The sequence below is a fragment of the Euphorbia lathyris genome, chromosome 4 (assembly GCF_963576675.1).
Source record: "Euphorbia lathyris chromosome 4, ddEupLath1.1, whole genome shotgun sequence".
In the NCBI taxonomy this organism is placed as follows: Eukaryota; Viridiplantae; Streptophyta; class Magnoliopsida; order Malpighiales; family Euphorbiaceae; genus Euphorbia; species Euphorbia lathyris.
In genome coordinates this window covers 56766219-56787117 of record NC_088913.1, presented here as the reverse complement: position 1 = coordinate 56787117, position 20899 = coordinate 56766219, and the positions used below count along the sequence as shown (strand labels likewise).

Below are 20899 nucleotides of genomic sequence, written 5' to 3'. Positions count from 1 at the left end.
CATCAAAACGTGGGACTGCTGGTTGCGCAAATGAACTTTCTGTCGTCATACTTTGTGAAGACTGCTGCTTCAAACTTTAATCAGGCCCCTTGAGGAGGCTCTGATACCAAATGTTGAGAATGGATAATTAAAGAAGAGATAAACAGAGAAGAATGATCGATGTTATTATTCAATTAATTGATGAATGATAAAGTAACAGCTAAATAAATAGCTTTTATAGAAACTGACTCTAACGTGAAATAAGGAATCTGATGAAACAAAGAGTCCTAAACACATGGAACAACTAAAGATATTTAAAACAGCAAATATCCCTTAAAACTAGGGATTTTATTGACCAAGCAATAACAAACTAACATGTCTCAAGTGTATTCATATATAGAGGTTTTACTGTAATAGAAAATTTGAACAAACTCGTTTAACAGTCATATTGAATATTTTAAACAAATTTGTCTATAAATTGAAGCAGTTTCATGCATTTTTTATTGGTTACTTATACCTAGATTAGTAACACAATAAAAAATTTAGACACTTTGACAAAAAAATGTAATTAACTTAGAGAAAAGTATAAAAATAAACCATGTGATTTTACCGATTTGCAATGAGAGTCTCCTTGGTTTAGAAGTTTACATACATGGATTCTGTTCTTTGTGAAAATTGCAATTAAAATATCTACGAGTTATTTTTTAGTCAAATAATACTTGTGGTTTAGTTAATTTGCAAAGTCAAACCTTGTATTTTGGGTGATTTGCAAAGTCGATCTTTTTAATTGCTCCAAATCGCCTAGTAAATAGTCACAACAACAACTTTTGACCGAATGATTGAGTTTATAAATTGAACAAAGTACATAATTATTGTTTACAAACTTTTAAACTACGAGAACTTAGTTAGTAGTATTTTACAGGGTTTTTTTTGTAAATGTATTAGTGACACATTAAATATTTTGAAAATAATTGATATTTGGAAGGTCCGATATGACAGTTAAATAATAGTTAATCAAACGTTTCCAAATTTCGATACATAGAGATAAAATTGATCTTGCTTAAAAATCTTAGGAGCAATTTGTACCATTTTATACGTTAGGGTCAAATTTGCACTTACCTGAAAATTATAAGATCAAATTTGACCCTTATTCCGTGAATCATCCTACAAGTCCAAAAAAATTACATTGAGAAAGTATATTTAGTTATTTTATTTTTATATTTATTCTTGAGAAAAGCGTAAAAATAAACCACGTTGTTTGGCCGATTTGTAAAGACAGTTCCTATATTTTAAAATGAAAAGGCAAACATGAGAAGAAAATAGAGTAACCAAACACTCTCTTATAATATATAAAATGGTGTAACTTTAATCCTAACGTTTTCAAGCAAGACCAATTTTAGTCCTACATTATGGAAAATTAGAAAACTGTTTTGAGTGAATTTAACTGTCACTTCAGACATTCTAAACATCAATTATATCTAAGATAATTAATATATTATTAACAAAATTACAAAACTTCTATTAAAATGCTAAAAACTTAATGTGTTGTACACTACATATAAGTTAATTACCATTTTTTTTTGTCAAACAATCTAAAATATTTATTGTATTATTAATATATATAGTTATAAAAAAACCAAGCAAAAATGTACGAAACTAATTCAATTTATTGACAAATTTGTTTAGAAGGTCCATGTGACAGTTAAATAACAGTCAAACCAGCATTTTTTTAATTTTTGACGGCACATGCCTAAAATTGATATTGTTTTGAAATGTTAGGGCTAAATGTGCACCATTTCATACATTAGGGCTAAATCTATACTTTTCTTGAAACATTAGGCCTTATCGCTTGTTACTGAGTGTGAGGTGTGCTTACTTATAAAAAACAATTATACAATCTGTTAATATGGAATTAAAAGACGACAACAACAATACATATTATTTGTTGGCTAATTATTAATCTAGTCCATTTGAAAGAGTCCATTAACATATTTAACACTTCATTTTTATCTTATAGATCTAAACACATTCATCCACTTTAGACAAGAATACCCTTATTTCAATTCACCTTCTTCCTCAGACTCTTAAACGTTTTCTTCGCCATCCCAAACCAAAATAGAAAAAAGTCAAAGAGAACCATAGCCAAAACCAAAAGTAGAGATGAAATATTTGTATGAATGTCTTTTGAATTTGGTGATCTCAGGAATATATGATGAGTTCGGTTTCGTTAGCGATTTTGGGATTAGCAGGGATCAGAGGAAAGCATTTATTGAAGTATTCTAAATTTTGGAAAGGAAACACAAAACAGATGAAGCTTTCCAGTAGAAACAGTATGCGTTTAGCTTATATGTCTACTTTGCTCGTTGGTCTTGCCTCTTTCTTTATCTGCAACGGTATCGTTCCAACTTCCTCCATTTTTGTCGGATTTGCGACAAAATTGCTCCTGTCGCAAATGAGACAACTGTTGTCACATGCGTGATAACTTTCATTGCAAATGCGACAAAAATGGAAGAAATTGGAAATTACGGGCTCAACGAGAAAACCTTCAACTAACCAACTGCGTACTTGAATAATGTGTATGTAAAATGAAGAAAGAATACTTACATGAACTTGAATAATGTATAGATACGCTTAGATCTTGGGTTGAATTATTGAATTTTGTTGTAAGAATTTGAAAGAATGAAAAGGAGAAGGAGGTTGGGAGAGATTAGGGGAGGTTAGGGTATTTTTGTCTAGAATGGATGAAAGTGTCTAATTTGGTAAAATAAAAATGAAGTGTGTCAAATATATTAAGGGAAAATTACAAAATTGGGTCAAATGGGAGGCCCATTTATATATTTAACCCATTTACATATTTAACCCATTTACTCAATTTGCTACATATTTAGACTATTTTTGTGTGACTTTTCCAAATTACCCTTAATATATATATAGCACTTAGAATTTTTTTAGCCTTTCTTCTTTCTCCCTCCCGCCTGACTTCGCAGTTTTCGCAATATGCGAAGTCTGCGAAGATAATGTTTGATTCAGTAGATGATTTTAATTCGCAGATTTCGCATTATGCGAAGTCTGGGAAGATAAAAGATGTATTTTTAAGTTGTATTATCTTCGCAGATTTCGCAGATTTCGCATATTGCGAAATCTGCGAAGTGGTATATAACAAAAAAGGCATAACAACAAGAGATTCTAACATTAAAATCATAACATTATCAAAATCTACAACAAGATTGCAACAATAACAACATTAAAATCATAACATTATCAAAATTTATAACAAGATTGCTACAATAACAACATTAAAATCATTTCAAAGTCAACGTGACCAATCTTGATGGAAATTTCTCCCTGTATCAGAAGAGAATCCAAGAAAAATTTCTCCTCTGCATCCCAGTACACCGCCTTATTGAAAGGGATGTTATGTATTCAATCATCTTTAGAAAAATTTAATCCTGTTAGGAAAAAAAGAACGATTTGACTTCGCGAAAAGAGGATTTCGCGAAGTCTGCGAAGAGAAATGTGCAAGATAGAGGACGCTTTTACTTCGCAAAAAGAGGATTTCGCAAAGTCTGCGAGGAGAAATGTGACGATTTTACTTCGTAAAAACAGATTACGTGAAGTCTGCGAAAGTAAAAATTATAAACATTTCTCTTCGCAGACTTTGCGTAATCCGTTTTTGCGAAGTAAAATCGTCTGTTCCAGGCTCTTTCTCATTGGAGACCTTCGTGAAACCAGATTACATGAAGTGATTTTCTGAAAAAACCCGAAGAGAAAACAGTTGATACTTACATTTTGTGCGTCTTTTACCATGAAAATCGTCAATAACCATATGATAAACGCAGAAAAACGATGAAAATAACGTAGAATAACAATTTCTTCGATCCGCAGAAGAAGAAAGAAATCAAGAGACGAGCTGAAACAGAAAGATGAAGAACAATGGCTTAATTTTCTAGCAATAGGAAGATGAAGAATCAAGAGATGAAGAGAGGAAGAAGAGAAAGACATGGTGATGAAGAGAAATTGTGCAGATTTCGCAATATAAAGGAAGAGAAGAAGATCAAAGGTTTGGGAATCTCCTAGGGAAGAGAAACCGTCCGCCAAGGAGAATGGGAAGATGAAAGGTTGGGATATTTTGGGAAAGTCACATAAAAATAGTCTAGATATGTAGTAGCTTAAGTAAATGAGTTAAATATGTAAATGAGTCTCTCATTTGACCAAATTTTATAATTTTCCCATATGTTAATAGACCTCCTCAAATGGGCTAAATTAGCAATTAGCCTACTATTTTTTTTTTCAACCACTACCACTTAACAATATAGCACGGTCTCAAAAATTTATTTCACAACTTCTCTCTCAATAATAATAGGGATAAATTAAATTTTTTGCCTCTACGTGGAAAAACAATACAATTTATAACCTAACATTTACCAATCGATGCAATTTCAATCTCATAAAACGAAAGATAGCCTCATTAAGGGTTGATAATTTTTTCCATTGTTAATAGAAGATGTGTAATTCTAATATTTATTGGGTGGTCCATATGCTAAAATGTTGAACGATAGAACATTAAATTGCACATGAAAAAAACTCATATTTTATTAACTGATAACATGCCAATATTATCTTTGGCAAAAGTGTAATAATGAAAGAAGAGAAAGGATCTCCAACGTTATGTCATGCCACGTGAAATAAGACACGCTATCCGAGCAAGACACGTCGATGAAAGTTGAATGAGAAGGATCTGCCATCCCATCGCATTCAATGTACATCCGTCATCGTGTTTGTACTAGACAGGTTCACAATAGACCAAGGGACATAGAGAATTAATGCTATCAGTTAGTAATTAAGGCACTTAAATGATACTTAATTATTATTAAAGGCATTAAGGACGTGACTATTTAGATATAACATCATTAATAATAAAAAGTTACGAAGACCTATATAAATACCCTAACTCTAGGGTATTCTAGATATGCTTAGTAAGTCTTCTAAAACTTTTGTTAATCATTCTTATTATTCTCAAACTCTGCACTGACTTTGGTATCAGAGTGTCTTCCGCTGATCCCAACGGCCAGCTAAGGAAATTCACATTGTTATCATTAACGAGGTTTAAAATTTCACTTTCTAATTAAACATTATGCTTAAATTTGCTTATTTTATACGTAGGGGGGATAAATATGTTATTCTCCAATAACCATAAGACTAAATTATAATTTATCCCACGATAATATAGTTGTGTACTGCTTCGTTGTCCAAAGTTTTTGTTCTTGTTTTTGTTTTTTTTTGTCTAATTAATAATTAATTAAGTTTTATGTTCATTAAATTTAAATTTGTAAAAAATATGGAAAACAATAACAGCCTGGAATCACCCTTATGCAATTAGATAAGATCGCTAAAAGAAATATGGAGTTATTTTTGCAACGTATACAATGTTTGAACTTTTTTCAGTTGTAATTTTTTCTTTTGGCTTAATGCATCAAGAGTCCTCTCAACTTGTCAAAAATCATGCTTATCCTCTTTAACTTATAAAGTATTCATTTAGCTCTCTAAACTGGCTTACAGTGATCTATTTGTTTCATGAACTTATTTAAAGTGATATACATTTTGATTTGTCTAAATCTGTAAAAAAATTCCAAAATTAAAAAATAAAAGTTTAATTCGTAATTTTAAATTGTTAAAACAAATTACCTTTCTATTTTTTTTTACATCTTTATGGTGTTTTTATACATTTGAAGACTTAATCATGATATATTAAGCAAGTTTAGAAGACTAATAAGATACCATGGTTGTGAGAGACTGTCATGGGAATGTAATGCTATCTGGTGGTGGGCCTATTGGATCCACAATTTCGGTGTTGCATGCTGAGCTCTTAGCGATTCTCAATTCATTACGTGTGGTTCGTGATTGTGGATTTCAAAATATATTGGTGGCATCTGACTCAATTTCAGCTATTAATTTGCTTAAAGGAGATCAAAGATTGACAAATTGGTTGGGTGTTATTCTAGTAGACATTCTCGACCTTATTCATTCTTTTCTTTCAATCGAGTTTGTGTTTGAGAGACGACAAGCGAATTCTGTTGCACATGGTTTAGCTGCTTGGGCTCGATCTCTGTCTGATTTGGAAATTCTTATTGAAGATTTTCCTGATTGTGTTGCTTTTTGTATTGGGAACGATTTGGTTGTTTAATATAAGTTCGTGTTATCAAAATAAATAAATAAATAAGATACCATGATATTTATCTACTGAATTATTAGATCGCAAACTTCAGAAGATCCAACAATCAACCGTTACCAGTACTGAATTGTACAACATATAAAGTCATAGTTAGTTTCATAGATTTTATTAAAGTGATAAATTATTAATTCAAATTTGTTTAAAGTGATTTGTTGGTCTCTAAAACTTATTAGAACTTACTTACAGTGATATATTAGCTACTTAAGCTTATTTAAAATAGGGTAAATAATTATAAAGTCCCTGTATTTTTACATAATACATTAGTTAGTCCCTGTGGTTTTAGAAACGATTATATAGTCCATTGGTTTTTATTTTTGTCAACTCTTTAGTCCCTGTAATAAAATATCTATTTTTCCTATTTTATGTATTTTTCCTTCATAATAATAATCTTTCCATTATTAGTTAATTGTTTTATTAATTTTCAAATAACTATAAGTTTTAATTTAGTAGTGTAGAACTTATTCATTAAAAAAAATGAATAACAAATATTGTAAAAATTATCAAAATAGGAGTATAACTATATAAAATTCTAAAAGTGATTCTGTTTTAAGAGAGTAAGAAATATAATTTTTTTATATAATTAATATACACAAGTATAAATTTTTTGGTGTATATATACTACACAAACTTCATTATAACTATTTTGATTAAATTTGAAAACTAGAATGAGAAGTTATTTATTTGTATAATTAGGGGCAATTTTATACTTTTATGTATAAAAATAAATAAAAGGACTAAAGAGTTGATTAAGATAAAATCTAAGTTCCTTTTAATAACATGATGGACCTACTAGTGAGTTAAGTAAAAACACAGAGACCTTATAATTATTTACCCTTTAAAATAATATAAGTTTTATGCTAAGAACTCCTTGAATTTGTTAAAAAAATTGATTGACATGAATTTAGACAATCTCATTAGTTGTATGAATTTATTTTAAGTGATCTATCGTCACCTTAATTAGTTTGAAGTGTTCTATTTAACATATGAACTTGCTTAGAGTGATTTCTGGCTCCTTCAATTTACTCAAAGTGTTATACATTTCAATTTATCCAAATCCAATTTTGTTTTGCCACATGGCATTAGTAAGTTAATCTTATCGCTTTAAGTAAACTAGACATTTTGTAAATTCACGGGACAAATAACTTTATGGACTAAGGGTCCGTTTGTTTTATCTGCTGTTTGCTGTTACGGTTTGCTGTTTGCTGTTTGAAAAGGCTGCTGTTCCAAAAAGCAGGGATTCTCTGCTTTTATAAAAAGCTACTTTTCGGCTACAAAAGGCAAACATGAGGTGTCTAACCAAACACCTTAAACTCTCATTTTCAAAGTGAAAAGGCAAACAGGAGGTCGAAAAGCAGCTACCAAACACCCCCTAAGTTTATGGGCTCTTAAGGCAAGTGACATGGAGTTAACTATATAACTTTTAAGCAAATTTGGTCGAATAGCCCGTAAATTTTTTGAACCAAATTAAGTTGTAAGGTTTTTCTTAAAGAGTCGGCAACTTTAAAACGCATCGTACAATGAAGGGTAAATAATATTTAGTCTCCATATTTTTACATAATTTGATCATTTTGTCTATTTCTTTTTATTTTTAACCAAACATATCTTAACTTCAAGAACAATCAATCCACATCCTAACAATTTATAAATTCTAGATGAAATAATAGATAACAGCCCTTTTTAATTAAAAAATTGTATAGACAAAAAATTTAAACATGTCGTATATCCTTGTACTAAACATAGGAGTTGGTTTCATCGTCCTAGCCGGCTGAATTATATCTCAGGAAACATACATTAACTACATCCATAATTGACGTATTTCACTATAACTTTCTTCCATAAATTAATCACTCTCTTTTCTTTTGTTAATCCTTAGCTTTTCCCAAACATGTCAATGGAAGAGCAATGCCCAACAACCGGCAATGCTCATCCCCCGTTTCACAGGAGCAGCAGTGGCTTCGATGCACACACCGGAATTTACCATTCACTCGAAAAACTCTGCAATAACTCCCAAATTCCTACTACAAATGAGCTTGACACATTCACCTATCTTTTGTCACAGTTCCCCCATCCTGACCATGCTCACAATAAAATTGCACTAATTGATTCTTCTACTAATCACCAACTATCTTATGCTCAACTCCTCCGCTCCATCCGAGCCCTGGCTGCCGGCTTCTATCACGGTCTCGGGGTCCGAAAAGGCGATGTCATATTTGTTCTCTCACCAAACTCCATCATGTATCCAACAATATGCCTTGCCATATTCTCCCTTGGTGCAATCCTGAGTCCTGCTAATCCAATTAACACTGAATCAGAAATTGCTAAACAAATACTTGACTCTGGAGCTACTCTTGTTATCTCAGCACCTCAAGAGCTGCACAAGCTCACACGAAACCGGGTTCCTGTAATGCTTACAACTCGATCTTCCAATTATCTATCTGTTGAAGAATTGATTGAATGTTGCGATCCTGTCGAGTTCCCGCGCGTCAGGATAACACAATCCGACACTGCAGCTATACTTTATTCTTCAGGAACTACAGGGACAAGTAAAGGTGTGATATTGACTCATTCCAATTTCATAGCTATCATGACACTCATGAAATGGTCTGTCCATGCTACTTCATCTCAGGATGATGTGTTCTTGTGCTTCATTCCTATATTCCACATCTACGGCCTCGCGTTTTTCGCTTTAGGATTGTTTTCCTCAGGGATTACGACAGTGATCATGTCGAAATTCGATCTGCAAGGGATGCTTGATGCAATTCAATCACACCAAGTAAACAACTTACCTGCTGTGCCTCCAGTGATACTTGGCCTAGTTAAGCATGCTAGCAAAGTCAAGTGCGATTTGTCGTCTTTACGAAGGGTTGGATCAGGGGCTGCTCCGTTGAGCAAGGAATTGACTGAAGAATTCCGGAAAAGGTATCCATGGATGGAGCTAAGGCAAGGATATGGGTTGACAGAAAGTTGTGGCGCCGCGACCTTTTTCGCGTCGGATGAGCAGGCCAAGGCACATCCAGGGTCTTGTGGAAGATTACTACCAAGTTTTAACAGTAAAGTAGTAGATTCTGAAACAGGAATGGCATTGCCACCGTGTCGTGAAGGAGAGGTATGGATAAAGAGCCCTACCATTATGCAAGGTTACTTGAAAAGGGAGGAAGCAACAGCTGCAACTCTTGATTCGGACGGTTGGCTGAAAACCGGTGATCTTGGTTATTTTGATGAAGATGGTTTTCTCTATATAGTTGATAGGATTAAAGAGCTTATCAAGCATAATGGGTATCAGGTACATTCATATAAATACTAGAGTTTGATTAACTCTTTCGATTGTGCAATGGAGATAGTTTGATTGATGTGCTATAAGTGCAGGTGGCTCCAGCAGAACTTGAAGCTATACTATTGAGTCATCCACAAGTTGTGGATGCAGCAGTTATCCCGTAAGTCGCCTTATGGTTTCCTCCTCTCTCTTTCCGTCTTGCTCTTTGCTTATGCAAAAGTAACATAAGACAGTGATTATGCAGTGTTGAAGATGAAGAAGCAGGACAAATCCCAATGGCATATGTAGTAAGAGCAGCTGGTTCTGATCTTACCCAAGAACAAATCATTCAATATGTCGCCATTCAGGTACATCTTATCTTATATCACCTAGAAATAGAAAAGTTTCTTTGCGACAAAAAAAAAAAAAGAAATAGAAAAGTTTCTTTCTTTGAATTGTGTTTTTCTGATTCTGGTTTACATGAAATTTCAGGTAGCACCGTACAAGAAAGTTAGAAGAGTGGCTTTCATCAATACAATTCCAAAGTCAGCTGCTGGCAAAATACTGAGGAAGGAGCTTGTTCTATATACCAGACAACAAGCCCTTTCAAAGTTGTAATTTTTTTTGCCTTTCTTTAGTAATCAGGAAAGCAGAAGAGTAAATTTGCAGGAAGGAGTAATTAATTACAATTAGGAAAGGAAATAGCAGAAACATAAAGAGCAAAGTCTTTGATATCCGAATGTAACTACATTTGCATCATATTACAGTTCGAGCCGATGAGCTTACCCGCTTTCTTTAACATAATATATATAATTAGCATTAAAATCATCATGTTCAAAAAAGCAGAAAACATATATGGTTGAACATGAAATTTTTGAATTAATCTAACTACAAATACTCAGGTTATAAACTAAATTGATACCTAGAGGTCATTTTTGAGCAAATTAAACCAACGCATAAAAGAAGGCATAGATCAAACACAAGATACAACTTCTCAGCAAAAATTTTATCTTCTCCATTAAATATAATCTTCCTACACAAGAAGAAATGGTACCGATGATATTCACTGGTACAACAACAATATATGAACTGACAACCCACAATGCACGAAAACGCAAAGTCTTTGGACATGATAGAATGAATTGAAAAAAAGAAAACTCAACAAATTACAAATGTGTGGACAAAAAGAACAATGTGTCCCAAAATATTATATTCCATTTACTCAATATAGACCCACCTCTTTATATTTGCAAACAACCGCAAAAAGTAGAAATAAAATAGTCCTTCAAGAATAAAAGATGTGAACTCTGCTGCTGCAGCACGACAGCATATTACTCCTCTTAGCTTCAAAGCAGGGTATGAAGGCTGCATCTTTTGCACAATTTTTGAGGTACTGATTCGGTTCTTAATTTTACCCAGCTATCCAACGCCAGACACCGCCAGAACCTTGTCTCTGTGCAGTTGCATTGAGTTCCATCTCATTCTCCAGAGCAGACTTTTGTCTTCTAAGTATTTTTACTTCATTCTCTGTGGATTGAAGAGACTCTAGCATCTTCTGTAACTCAGCAATCTGCGCCTGGAAATCACCATTACAATAACTACATTAGGTTCTACAAATGGACAGTTGATCTTGAGTATGATGCTGTTGATCAAAGGGAAACAAGAAGGTATTTCACTACAATATACATTATCTTCCCCTAAAATCTAAGTTGATATCATATAAAGTTTCTAACTTCCATTCTTAATTTGTAACTTCGATTTAATTTCTGATAATTATGTATATCTTCAAGACTTCAACATTGGTGTAAATTGAGGCCAAACTTGGGATGTATGTTTCAAGTAGTATACGTTTTGTTCAAAGAGATTCACATGTGTGTACTTGAATGTAAGACACCATATAAATTATTCACCCTGCTATTCATATTAATAAGTTCTAAGATATATTCCCCATATATCCTTCCATCCAAACTCCCCTCCTAAATTGTTATGTTGGCAATTCTAAGCTTTTTGACATTCTCATGCCACCATAATTGACCCAATATCAAAGGCTTCGTATATAATTGGAGCCATTTCTACAATTGGAAATGGATCAAATGTTAGGATCTTATTGTATTTATTCCAAAAGTGAACAGAAACATCAGATAATGGAAGGAGATAAGTAGAAAAGTACAACCTCCAATTTAAAGCATCTTGATCTCTCAGCCATCAGTTGACCTTGGACAGAATGAAGTTCCTACAAGCAAAGTGCAGAAATTTGATTTGAGTAAACTACTACTGTCATTAAATTCAAAATTCATCTTAAAAAAATTGATTCAGGAGCACACCTTGGATAGTTCTGCGTGAGTACTGTTAACTTCATCAATCTTTTCCCTGAGCCTAGAGTTTTCTGCTCTGACTTCTGCAAGTGACACTTCAAATGCCTTTTTGTCTTCTTTAATAGAATCGAGCTCAATGGCTAAATCCTGTTCACGAGTGCTTTCAAGCCCTTTAGAGTTTATACTAATGTTGGGGAAATCCAACTTTTCAGATTTGGCCAAGGCATATGCAGCAGTTACAGAAGCCGCTGCAGCTGCAGCTGCGGGTGACTGATAAATTTTGAGACGAGGTGCATCCCTAGGTTTGAGTCTCATGATAAACACCTAAAAATAATGATTACTTACGAAATTCATCATGGGAATCATGAATAAACAAAGATGTGGTAGATTCGCACCAACTTTTATTCTACACATACCTCATTATTGTATTTCCCGTTATATCCACCAAAAGCAACCAAATGCTTCTCTCCGTTGATTATTGTGGAGCTAACACTAAGTCCCTGCTTTGGAATTTGAACTAGATCACTTTTTCTTTTCTTTTTTGAGAAATAAGGAAAGTTAATCACAAATTTGTATGCAATTTCTGTGTCAGATGAATGATAGAAATGGTATATGATAGAGAATGGGCTGCTAATATTTCTTACACTAGTAAGAAGACAAAAGGGATCAGCCTAGGGTCTCACGTGATGTGCAGGCTGGTTAGTTATCTTGGGAATAAGGGCTGAGCTGGAAGGTACCTTGGTGTTTGGGAAATTAGTATATAAGTTACCATTATAGAGAGGGGAAGGGATATATTGTTCTGGGGTAACTCTTTGGCTGCTGTTGCAGAGGCTCTACTTAGTAGATAAGGAGACTTTATGAGGCCCCTGAGGTTAGTCTCAAACCATTTAAGTTTTGCTTTTCCTTTCCTATCTCTGTTAGCTCCTATAATGTAAGTTTGTTGCCCTTCTACTTATAAGAGAAGAACTATTAACATAAACTCTATTCCACTATTTCATCGTGTCCGTGCTTGGTTCTTATCAGTACATACTTTGTTATTGTTAAAGACTGATGACAATTTCTGATGAAGCTTTCCAAAAAGCTAAAAGAAGTCTGGAAATGGAAATTTCCGGTGAGAAAGGCAAGGGGAGAGAAAGAAATGGCAAAAAAAAAAGAAGGAAAAAATGATATGTTCAATTTTGCACGTGTAAAATGCTGTGTTTTAATGGAGAAAATTGTGTATATAAAGGTTGTTTATATCGGAAATGTATATCTATTTTGCATGTTCTGTTTTCTACTTCTCTACTCTGTTCCTCTCTCCAAATTTCTAACAGTTAGCCACTCCAATTTTGGTATCTTCCCAACACTTATTTACCGAGTTTAGTTTGGTCAAAACCAATTAATATTTGCTTGCTTCTTTAAAATCATACTACAGCTGATTATTTCCACCAAGACTGCAACTTCATGTTGTTTCTTATCAATAGCAAGTTCTATCAAAAGAAGAATACTGTGAACTCCCGGATGATGTGACTATATTGCAAGTCGATTTTGCTACAATACATTTGACACCACAACCAATAAAATTGGTACTGACCAGTAACCACCTAGCTTGTCAAATTCTACTATGTGTAGGTGTTAAAAAGAGGAACCAGAAATTTAAGGAAATTGCTAGAGACGTACTTATTGCTTGATTAATCTATTTTTGTAATGTAACAAAGACTTCTTTAGTGAAATCTGTGTCTGATGAAGATTTAAAATTTCCATGTGTATTTAAAATTCGAGTTACCTCACATGCTATATCACGTTGCATCCACACGGAACTTTACCATTGCATGAGGGTTAAATCAATCTATAAATAAAAGTAGAGAGACCATATGCTATGAAATAATAGTATAAAAGGACTCAAATAGGAAGGTAAAAGGGCCAAATGGTATGAAAGAATAGTGCATGAGTTCAATGGTGTTTATTTTTTTTTTAAAAAAAATCACTTGCTTTATATAACAGCATAAAAAAGCACAAACCAAAATAGAACTCATTTTTTCAAGGGATAAATTTGCCCCTATGGTTACTAGGAAGATTAATTTTATCCTTATCCTAATAAAGTGGCCCAATTTTTCCCCCATGGTAGAAACTCTAGCTCAATGTTAACTTCAAAATAGAAAATCTAGTTAAACTTTATCCTTTTCTAAGTAAATACCGACAAAAATTATCAACTAAATCCCTTGAAAATTGGTAAACTGAGTTAGGGTTATAGCATGGGGGAGAAATTGGATCGTTTTATATTATAAGGGAAAAATTGATCTTCCCCAATAATCCTAGAGGCAAAATTGACCCTTATCCCGTTTTTTTAAAAAAAAAAAAAAATCAGCTTTTCAATGATTATTTCCAATTTTTCTTCCAATATTTGTAAAATGCAGTATATGTACAAGCTTTTCCACAATATGGCATCACAAATTACAAAAATTTGTATCTTGAGAAACACACTGACCTCACTTGCAAGAGGGTCTCTTCCCTTTACAATAGTTAACGTTGACCATGTTAGCTTAGTCATATTCAGGACGAGGGTTTCTGGACAACCTGTAAAAGTATAATAATAAAAAAATAGTAATACCACTTTGCAATTTGTGCACCGAAGAACCACCCCAATATAAAAGCTGAAGCTTTTAGGTAATGGCACCAAAATAACAGTTTAATATCTCTGAAACATGCCTAAATTTTGCATTAAGCTTGAAACATGTACAAGCATTGCTCCACTTAATTTTGCGCAGAAACTTTTATCAATAATGAGTTATTGCATTTAAACTCTATTCCTTTTGGTTTAAAATCTTTTAGACCATATCAAAGAACCACTAAATTTAAAAGCTTAAGCTTGCAAATGAGAGGCCACATAATAGTTTTATATCTTTAATATAATACATACACAATGACACTAAATTATGTAGTAATTACATGCATACCATTTTTGTTATCTCCACCACCAACAATATACCAGTTCTCATCAATGGCAATACCAGAATGACCAGCTCTAGGACTTACTAGATCACCTTGAATTTCTGGTTGGGACCACTCCATCTGCAATGTCATGATGCAGAGCAGATAAGACAGTTATCTATTATGCATCCAAGTTATAGGCATATAAAACAGGCACATAATTCTTCACATATATCTGCCCAATATTAGTTTCCCTTTAATAGTCCCACGAAGATACAATTTCTGAAGTATATATAAGCAAATAAATTTTTGCACCTTTGATACTTTTACTACTAAATATACAAAATGAAATTCAGAGTACTTCCGTTAAATTTGTTAGGATAATTATACATTAGATTTTTTTAAAGATCACTTAATTATAAATTTGGAATCAAGGTGTTCATTATGCAATGTTTTCTAGAGATAGTGTGATCACTAAACTTTAGAGTATTAACTTGATTTCTGGTGGGCTCTAGAATGATTTGCTTCAAGGATCAAGGATGTTTGAGGCTATATCATCATTGAAATTGATACTACACCTTCATCTTGTGAGAGTAATAAAAGCCCTGACATCATAATCCTTTACATATTCTGAAAAACGGTTTAACTAGTCCAACTCAAGATAAATCATTAGATAGAAAGTGAAACACAAGCACCTTTATCTTAATCTACAAACAGGCACTGATATTATATTCTATGTTGCCAAACTGATAACGCACTTCTGTCAATATTAACATCAAACCATTATGTCCTCACTAGCTGCAAAACTACGCTTCATGTACTATCCCTTCAGCAACTGACTTTTTGGCAATTCCATATCTGCAGAAGTGCTCTACTGCATGAGACTTCTCTATAGCGCATTCTAGAATCAAATATATGCAGCCTTGCCTTACATTTAGAGACTAATTATTGCTTGGGACTCTACTAACAACCTTCATATTGCATTAGATTAACCCAAACAGGAAACCAAGTGCATTCTGGAAAATCAAAATTTATGTCACATCTCAGTTTCTGAACTTTACAATGAAGTATAACTACTTACAGTCTGTAAATCAAGTACATGGAGATCATTGAAAAATATTGAATGCGAACAACCACCAAAAATTAGAAGATAGCGTTCTGCATTTACTGTAGCTGTGTGATCAAATCTTGGGGCTGGAGGTGTCTGCCTATCAAACACAACAAAATGATAGAGAAAACTTCCAGAATTATGTAAATAGTTAATAATAAAAGCAGCATAAGCACTTACGTAGTCTCTAAGACATCCCAAGTCATCTTTTCTAGATCAAGAGCATAGACATCATTAAGCAGTCTCCTGCCACTATCTTCTCCACCAAAAATTATCAGCCTAGAACCAAATAGGGTAGCAGAATGGCCACCCCGAGCTACCTGAAACCCAAAAATCTTTTTGACCAATTTCTATGAAAGATAACTGCAGTTGTCCCTTTTGCAATGGAATAGGTAACTTCAAAAAGGACTAAAATACAAAATGCACAGCTTGAAGACAGATCTGAAAATAAGCTGTTGATAAGGTCAGTTACCGGTGCTTTTCCTGACGTCTCTATGACACCACAAAGGTGTGTATCCAGATCAATGAAACGCACTGCAAAAGTTAAATTGTAAAAAATGAAGCTATAAAGGCTATTCAAAAAGTGCCACCAAATTGGGTAGCAAAAGGAAAAGGCATCTCTTAAAAATAAACAAACCTGTCATACTATCAGAAGATTTCTTGGAATGCCCGCCAAGGAGGAGGAGTTTGCTTCCCCATTTAACCTGAAAAGGTGGAGTTATTTGATCCAGTAGAATGTGGAAATCAAAACAGATAGTACTCAGACACGACAAAAATACAGTCATGCTCAACAACAATGTGAGAGAAGGTGACTTCATGTATCTGTTTGAGTTTACACATAAATATTAGTTTTCTGCTCACATGCATTATACGCAAACTACAATTTATTTCTATACTCAAAATTTGTACATGACATGTGTTACTCATTACTGCATATTGTATACATGTATTTGGGAATAACAAATTATATTTTATAATAGTTTGATACTACCTAAATTTTTACAGAAATGGGATCTTAATATGATTAATATTATAATTTATTTGTTTTTCTAATTTCATGTGCAATATGATTAATCAAATTACATTTTAAATTATTCAAATGCATAAACTTAAAAGCAAACCTCTAATAATATATTTTATCATTTCACAATCAAATATTATCTATAACATGCCTCAAATTAAAATCAGGAAACTTGCACATCGAAATTGCAGATTGAAGGGTGCTCAATATTAAACATAATACTTCAGTGTTAATTGGTTCTATGATTCTAATAAATTTCATATTTATAAACATATTCAATTAAATTATACTAATATAAACTATAAATAAATAACACTGTTTAAATAGAAGAACTAAAATTACAAATTTTGATTGATATTAGCATTATAATTATAAAAATAATAGGATATGCTAATAAATAAAAATGATTACAACCGACGATGATATGTTAATGATTAATTTATTACTCAAATAATTGTACAGCTAGAATTAAATTTTACAGTATGATTATCAGAAAGACTTCCATATCCAACTACATATTTTATATATACTTACTTACCATACTGTGATCTGAGATAGATGGCAGAACTTCTTGCAAACCATTGTCTTCAACTTCGTTTGAGTTCAGTTCAGTTTTGAGTTTTAGACTAGACCATGCCGAACTTCTAGGATCAAAGACCTACAAAAATTATGCAACACCAATTAAATGACTTGATCTGCATGGAGTTGATCATTAATGGTTACAAATAATACCTGAGCATCAGACAAGTATCGCCCATTGCGACTCCCCCCAGAAACATAGAGTTTCTCATCAGCAATTGCTGCAGCATGCTAAAATAAAGACAAATTACATATTCAGTACCTAATCATTGAGAGAGAACGACAATAGCTTTATAGATAAGGTTCTACAGCTATCAGAAAACCCTTTCACATTCTAGAATTAGGATTAAATTCCAGAACAATGGTCACCTTGTAACGAGCTGATGGTCGTGCACCAGAAACAGGTATTGGTACCCACTGGTCATAAGTCAATTGTGAAAACCAGTTACCTGCATCAATGTCCTTAATAATCTCTGCTGTTCCCATAGAAGCTGTTTGTGGTAACTCAAACTCCTCACCTGCTTTTCAGTAAGAAGTTGATATGGTAGTTTTTGAACAGTTTAGCAACTTGCCTACAATTTTTCCTACTCTCAAGAAACCAAATAAACCTCAACTTTGCAAAGTGAAAGGACATAAGAAACTCAAGTAACCTATGAAGCACTGACACTGATACAAGTATGGAAAAAGGCATTTTACAAAAATATGAGATATGGGTACGATGGGCACATGCCAAATTATATATATATATATACACATACACATACACACACACACATTTGTAGTGAAATATAAACCATAAATAACACTCATAGATCATTAATTCATAAAAAAAATAAACATTTAATAATTCAAACTATTTAAACTACCAAGTCTAAAAGCAATACAATCCCATAGAAGTCTTTATATTTTATTACTCAAGAGAATAAAATATGGAAGACTATGATAGAAATTCATTATCAAAACCAAGGTGCACACTTAAGAGAATCAAGATTATTTAATGGTTATCCATTCAAATCTATCACTGTTCCCAATTCCAACAACACTATTGTCTTCTATGCTTCACATATTACTTACTGAAATATATTGCTTTTTTTTTTCTTTTTCAAAAGGCAATAGAAAATTACAACTGGCTAGAAACTGTATACAGAGTACATATTGAAATAAGAAGAAAACCACTAAAAATGAACACAGACATGAGTTCGAACATCAAGAAACTCCAAAAACTAGAAGGGAGGAATTTTTGCCAGTAGCAGCATGTATGAAGAATGCCTCTGCAGGTCTCCCATCTAATCCCGTTTGTAGGATACATAAGAAATATGTCTACAAACAAAACTCAAACCTGCACTATGCATATCTAAAATCTTGATCTGAAAGCACCTATTCTTCCTAGTTGTAAGACTACTATAGTTCAACATTTTGTACTTTCTAATCCTGCTTGTCTGAACAAGTTAGGTGGATGTTAATCTTGCTATACTACCAGGGTCAGTTCTTTTTTAAGAAATAGAAAAGAACTTTCATACATGGCCCATCAACTTAGCACTAGGATTTCATTTGGCCCCTAAAGTTCAAATTTGTACTTGAAAATACTTGAACTTGTAAAGATGTAACATAAAAATATCTAAATTATGTAAACATAGCATAAAAAGAGTGGTTTTCATCAAAATTTGATCAAATTATCATCCAAAAGGTATTGTTTACTCTCATAAGGCAGTACCCAACTAATACATAACGACCATGAGTTACTCTCATAAGAGAATATTCTTTAAAGTTTAGATGGTTTTTTGTATTTCACTCCTTTTCTGTTAAATTAATCATTTTTCTTCTACGACTCCATGAGGAATCTGATTCTAACACCTTCCAGATCTATGTTCTCTAGCACATATTTGTACTTACTTCCATCAGTTACTGCGTGCAGATCGTAATTCACCAATTAAACTAACAATTTGCTCACCGCCTCAAAGCCAGCTTTGAACTATTAAACTTCCTCAGATAATTACAATCCCTTCTACACATCCATAGATCATCTCCTTAATTTAAAACTCTAAATCTCAAAATTTCAAAACCCTGAATCATTCAGATCTATTCTACAGTCTCCAACCTAAGTTTTTATCATAATTATGCAAGTCGTCACTTGCTCGAAGTTAAAAACACATAGTTCCAGTAAAACTCCTTACAATATATACTACTACTAGCATTTCCTCTACCTCAGCCAACTGATAACTGCCAATTTAAAAAAAAAAAGGCAGCACCCAACTAATACATAACGACCATGAGTCTATTATAAAGGGCGGCCCGGTCGCATTACGCGTCCCCGCTGAGCGAGGGTCCGGGGAGGGGTCCCACCACAAGGGTGTATTGGGGGCAAGCCTTCCCTTGCCAATTTAATTGGCATAGGACCCGTAAAATTATTGACTGTCCTATCTTCCTATCCATCATCCACACAAAGCATAAACTAATAACCATTCTTTTTCTTATACAAATTCTCTTGCAACTCACACATGTTTTCAGAGGCTTTGACAACCATTTTTCAGAATCTATTCACATAGACTCGGATACTCAAAACCATTCCATATTCAACCACTCCACATCGCACATCTCCCGACCTCCTAAAGCAATTCAATCAATCAAAGCAATACAGCCTATCTCCCAGACCCCAACATAAAATACACCTGTAAAACGATTCCTCTCCTTATAACCTTTGACTAGATGCTACCAAAAAATAAAAAACAAACAAACTGAAACAATGTACCACTTTCGATTCTCTTGGTGGATCCAAAAAAAAATCATGATGATGACTATTGACTAATTCATTTTGTTCAATCTCATCAAAAGATCACAGGCATAACCAATTAATCAGATTCTGAATTAAATAAGAAGAAAATATGTAAGAGAATGAACAATGTACCTGTATAGCTGTTTGAAGAGGGGGAGAGATCAGATCGGGAAAATCTTTTAACCAGAAAAGAGAAATGAATTCTGGATCTGACAGAGGAAGATTGGATTCAGCGAAGCTTGATTCCCAGTTGATTCAACGGTAAAACGAACATGTCGTTTCTTACTGTTCGTGAAAGGCTCTGCAAATTAGTCGTTTATATCAATTGCTACAGAAGCAGCTGTACTTCCACAATTTCAATCACATTAATTTCAAAAAAAAAAAAAAAAAAAAAAAAAAAAGATAAACAATTTATAATCACCTATATTTTTAGGTATTAACACTTTGTGTGTTTAATTTTGTAAACCTTCTATTAAGATCAAAGGTTAAATTAGTTTAAATAAAATTATAATTTTATCTTTTCTCTATTTTATAATGATAAAATATTTCCTTTTTCTTTTTTACACATAATCCTAACCATACAAAAATATAATAATTTGTTTATTAATTTTTATATAATTATAAAATTTTAAATTATTGTATAAGTATAATTTGTTTCCTAATAAAATATATTTAACTATTTTAAAATTACAAATAAGGAATAAAAATGTGTAAAATTATAAATGTGAT

General features: G+C 32.9%; 2 protein-coding genes across 2 annotated transcripts; one reads left to right on the top strand and one right to left on the bottom strand.

The window, feature by feature from the left end:
* Positions 1-8096: 8096 nt before the first annotated feature.
* LOC136227189 (probable CoA ligase CCL5) lies at positions 8097-10082 on the top strand. Its single transcript, XM_066015870.1, has 4 exons — positions 8097-9494; positions 9578-9645; positions 9730-9832; positions 9957-10082. Exons 1-4 carry the CDS (start codon positions 8097-8099, stop codon positions 10080-10082), a joined length of 1695 nt encoding a protein of 564 aa, XP_065871942.1.
* Positions 10083-10455: 373 nt separating this feature from the next.
* LOC136226026 (acyl-CoA-binding domain-containing protein 4) lies at positions 10456-20509 on the bottom strand. Its single transcript, XM_066014295.1, has 14 exons — positions 20303-20509; positions 17767-17915; positions 17551-17628; positions 17357-17476; positions 16435-16501; positions 16270-16331; positions 15978-16117; positions 15771-15897; positions 14716-14830; positions 14247-14335; positions 12196-12279; positions 11789-12103; positions 11638-11697; positions 10456-11040 (listed from the first exon to the last, which is right to left on the bottom strand). Exons 2-14 carry the CDS (start codon positions 17881-17883, stop codon positions 10876-10878), a joined length of 1539 nt encoding a protein of 512 aa, XP_065870367.1. The 5' UTR covers positions 17884-17915; positions 20303-20509; the 3' UTR covers positions 10456-10875.
* Positions 20510-20899: the final 390 nt, after the last annotated feature.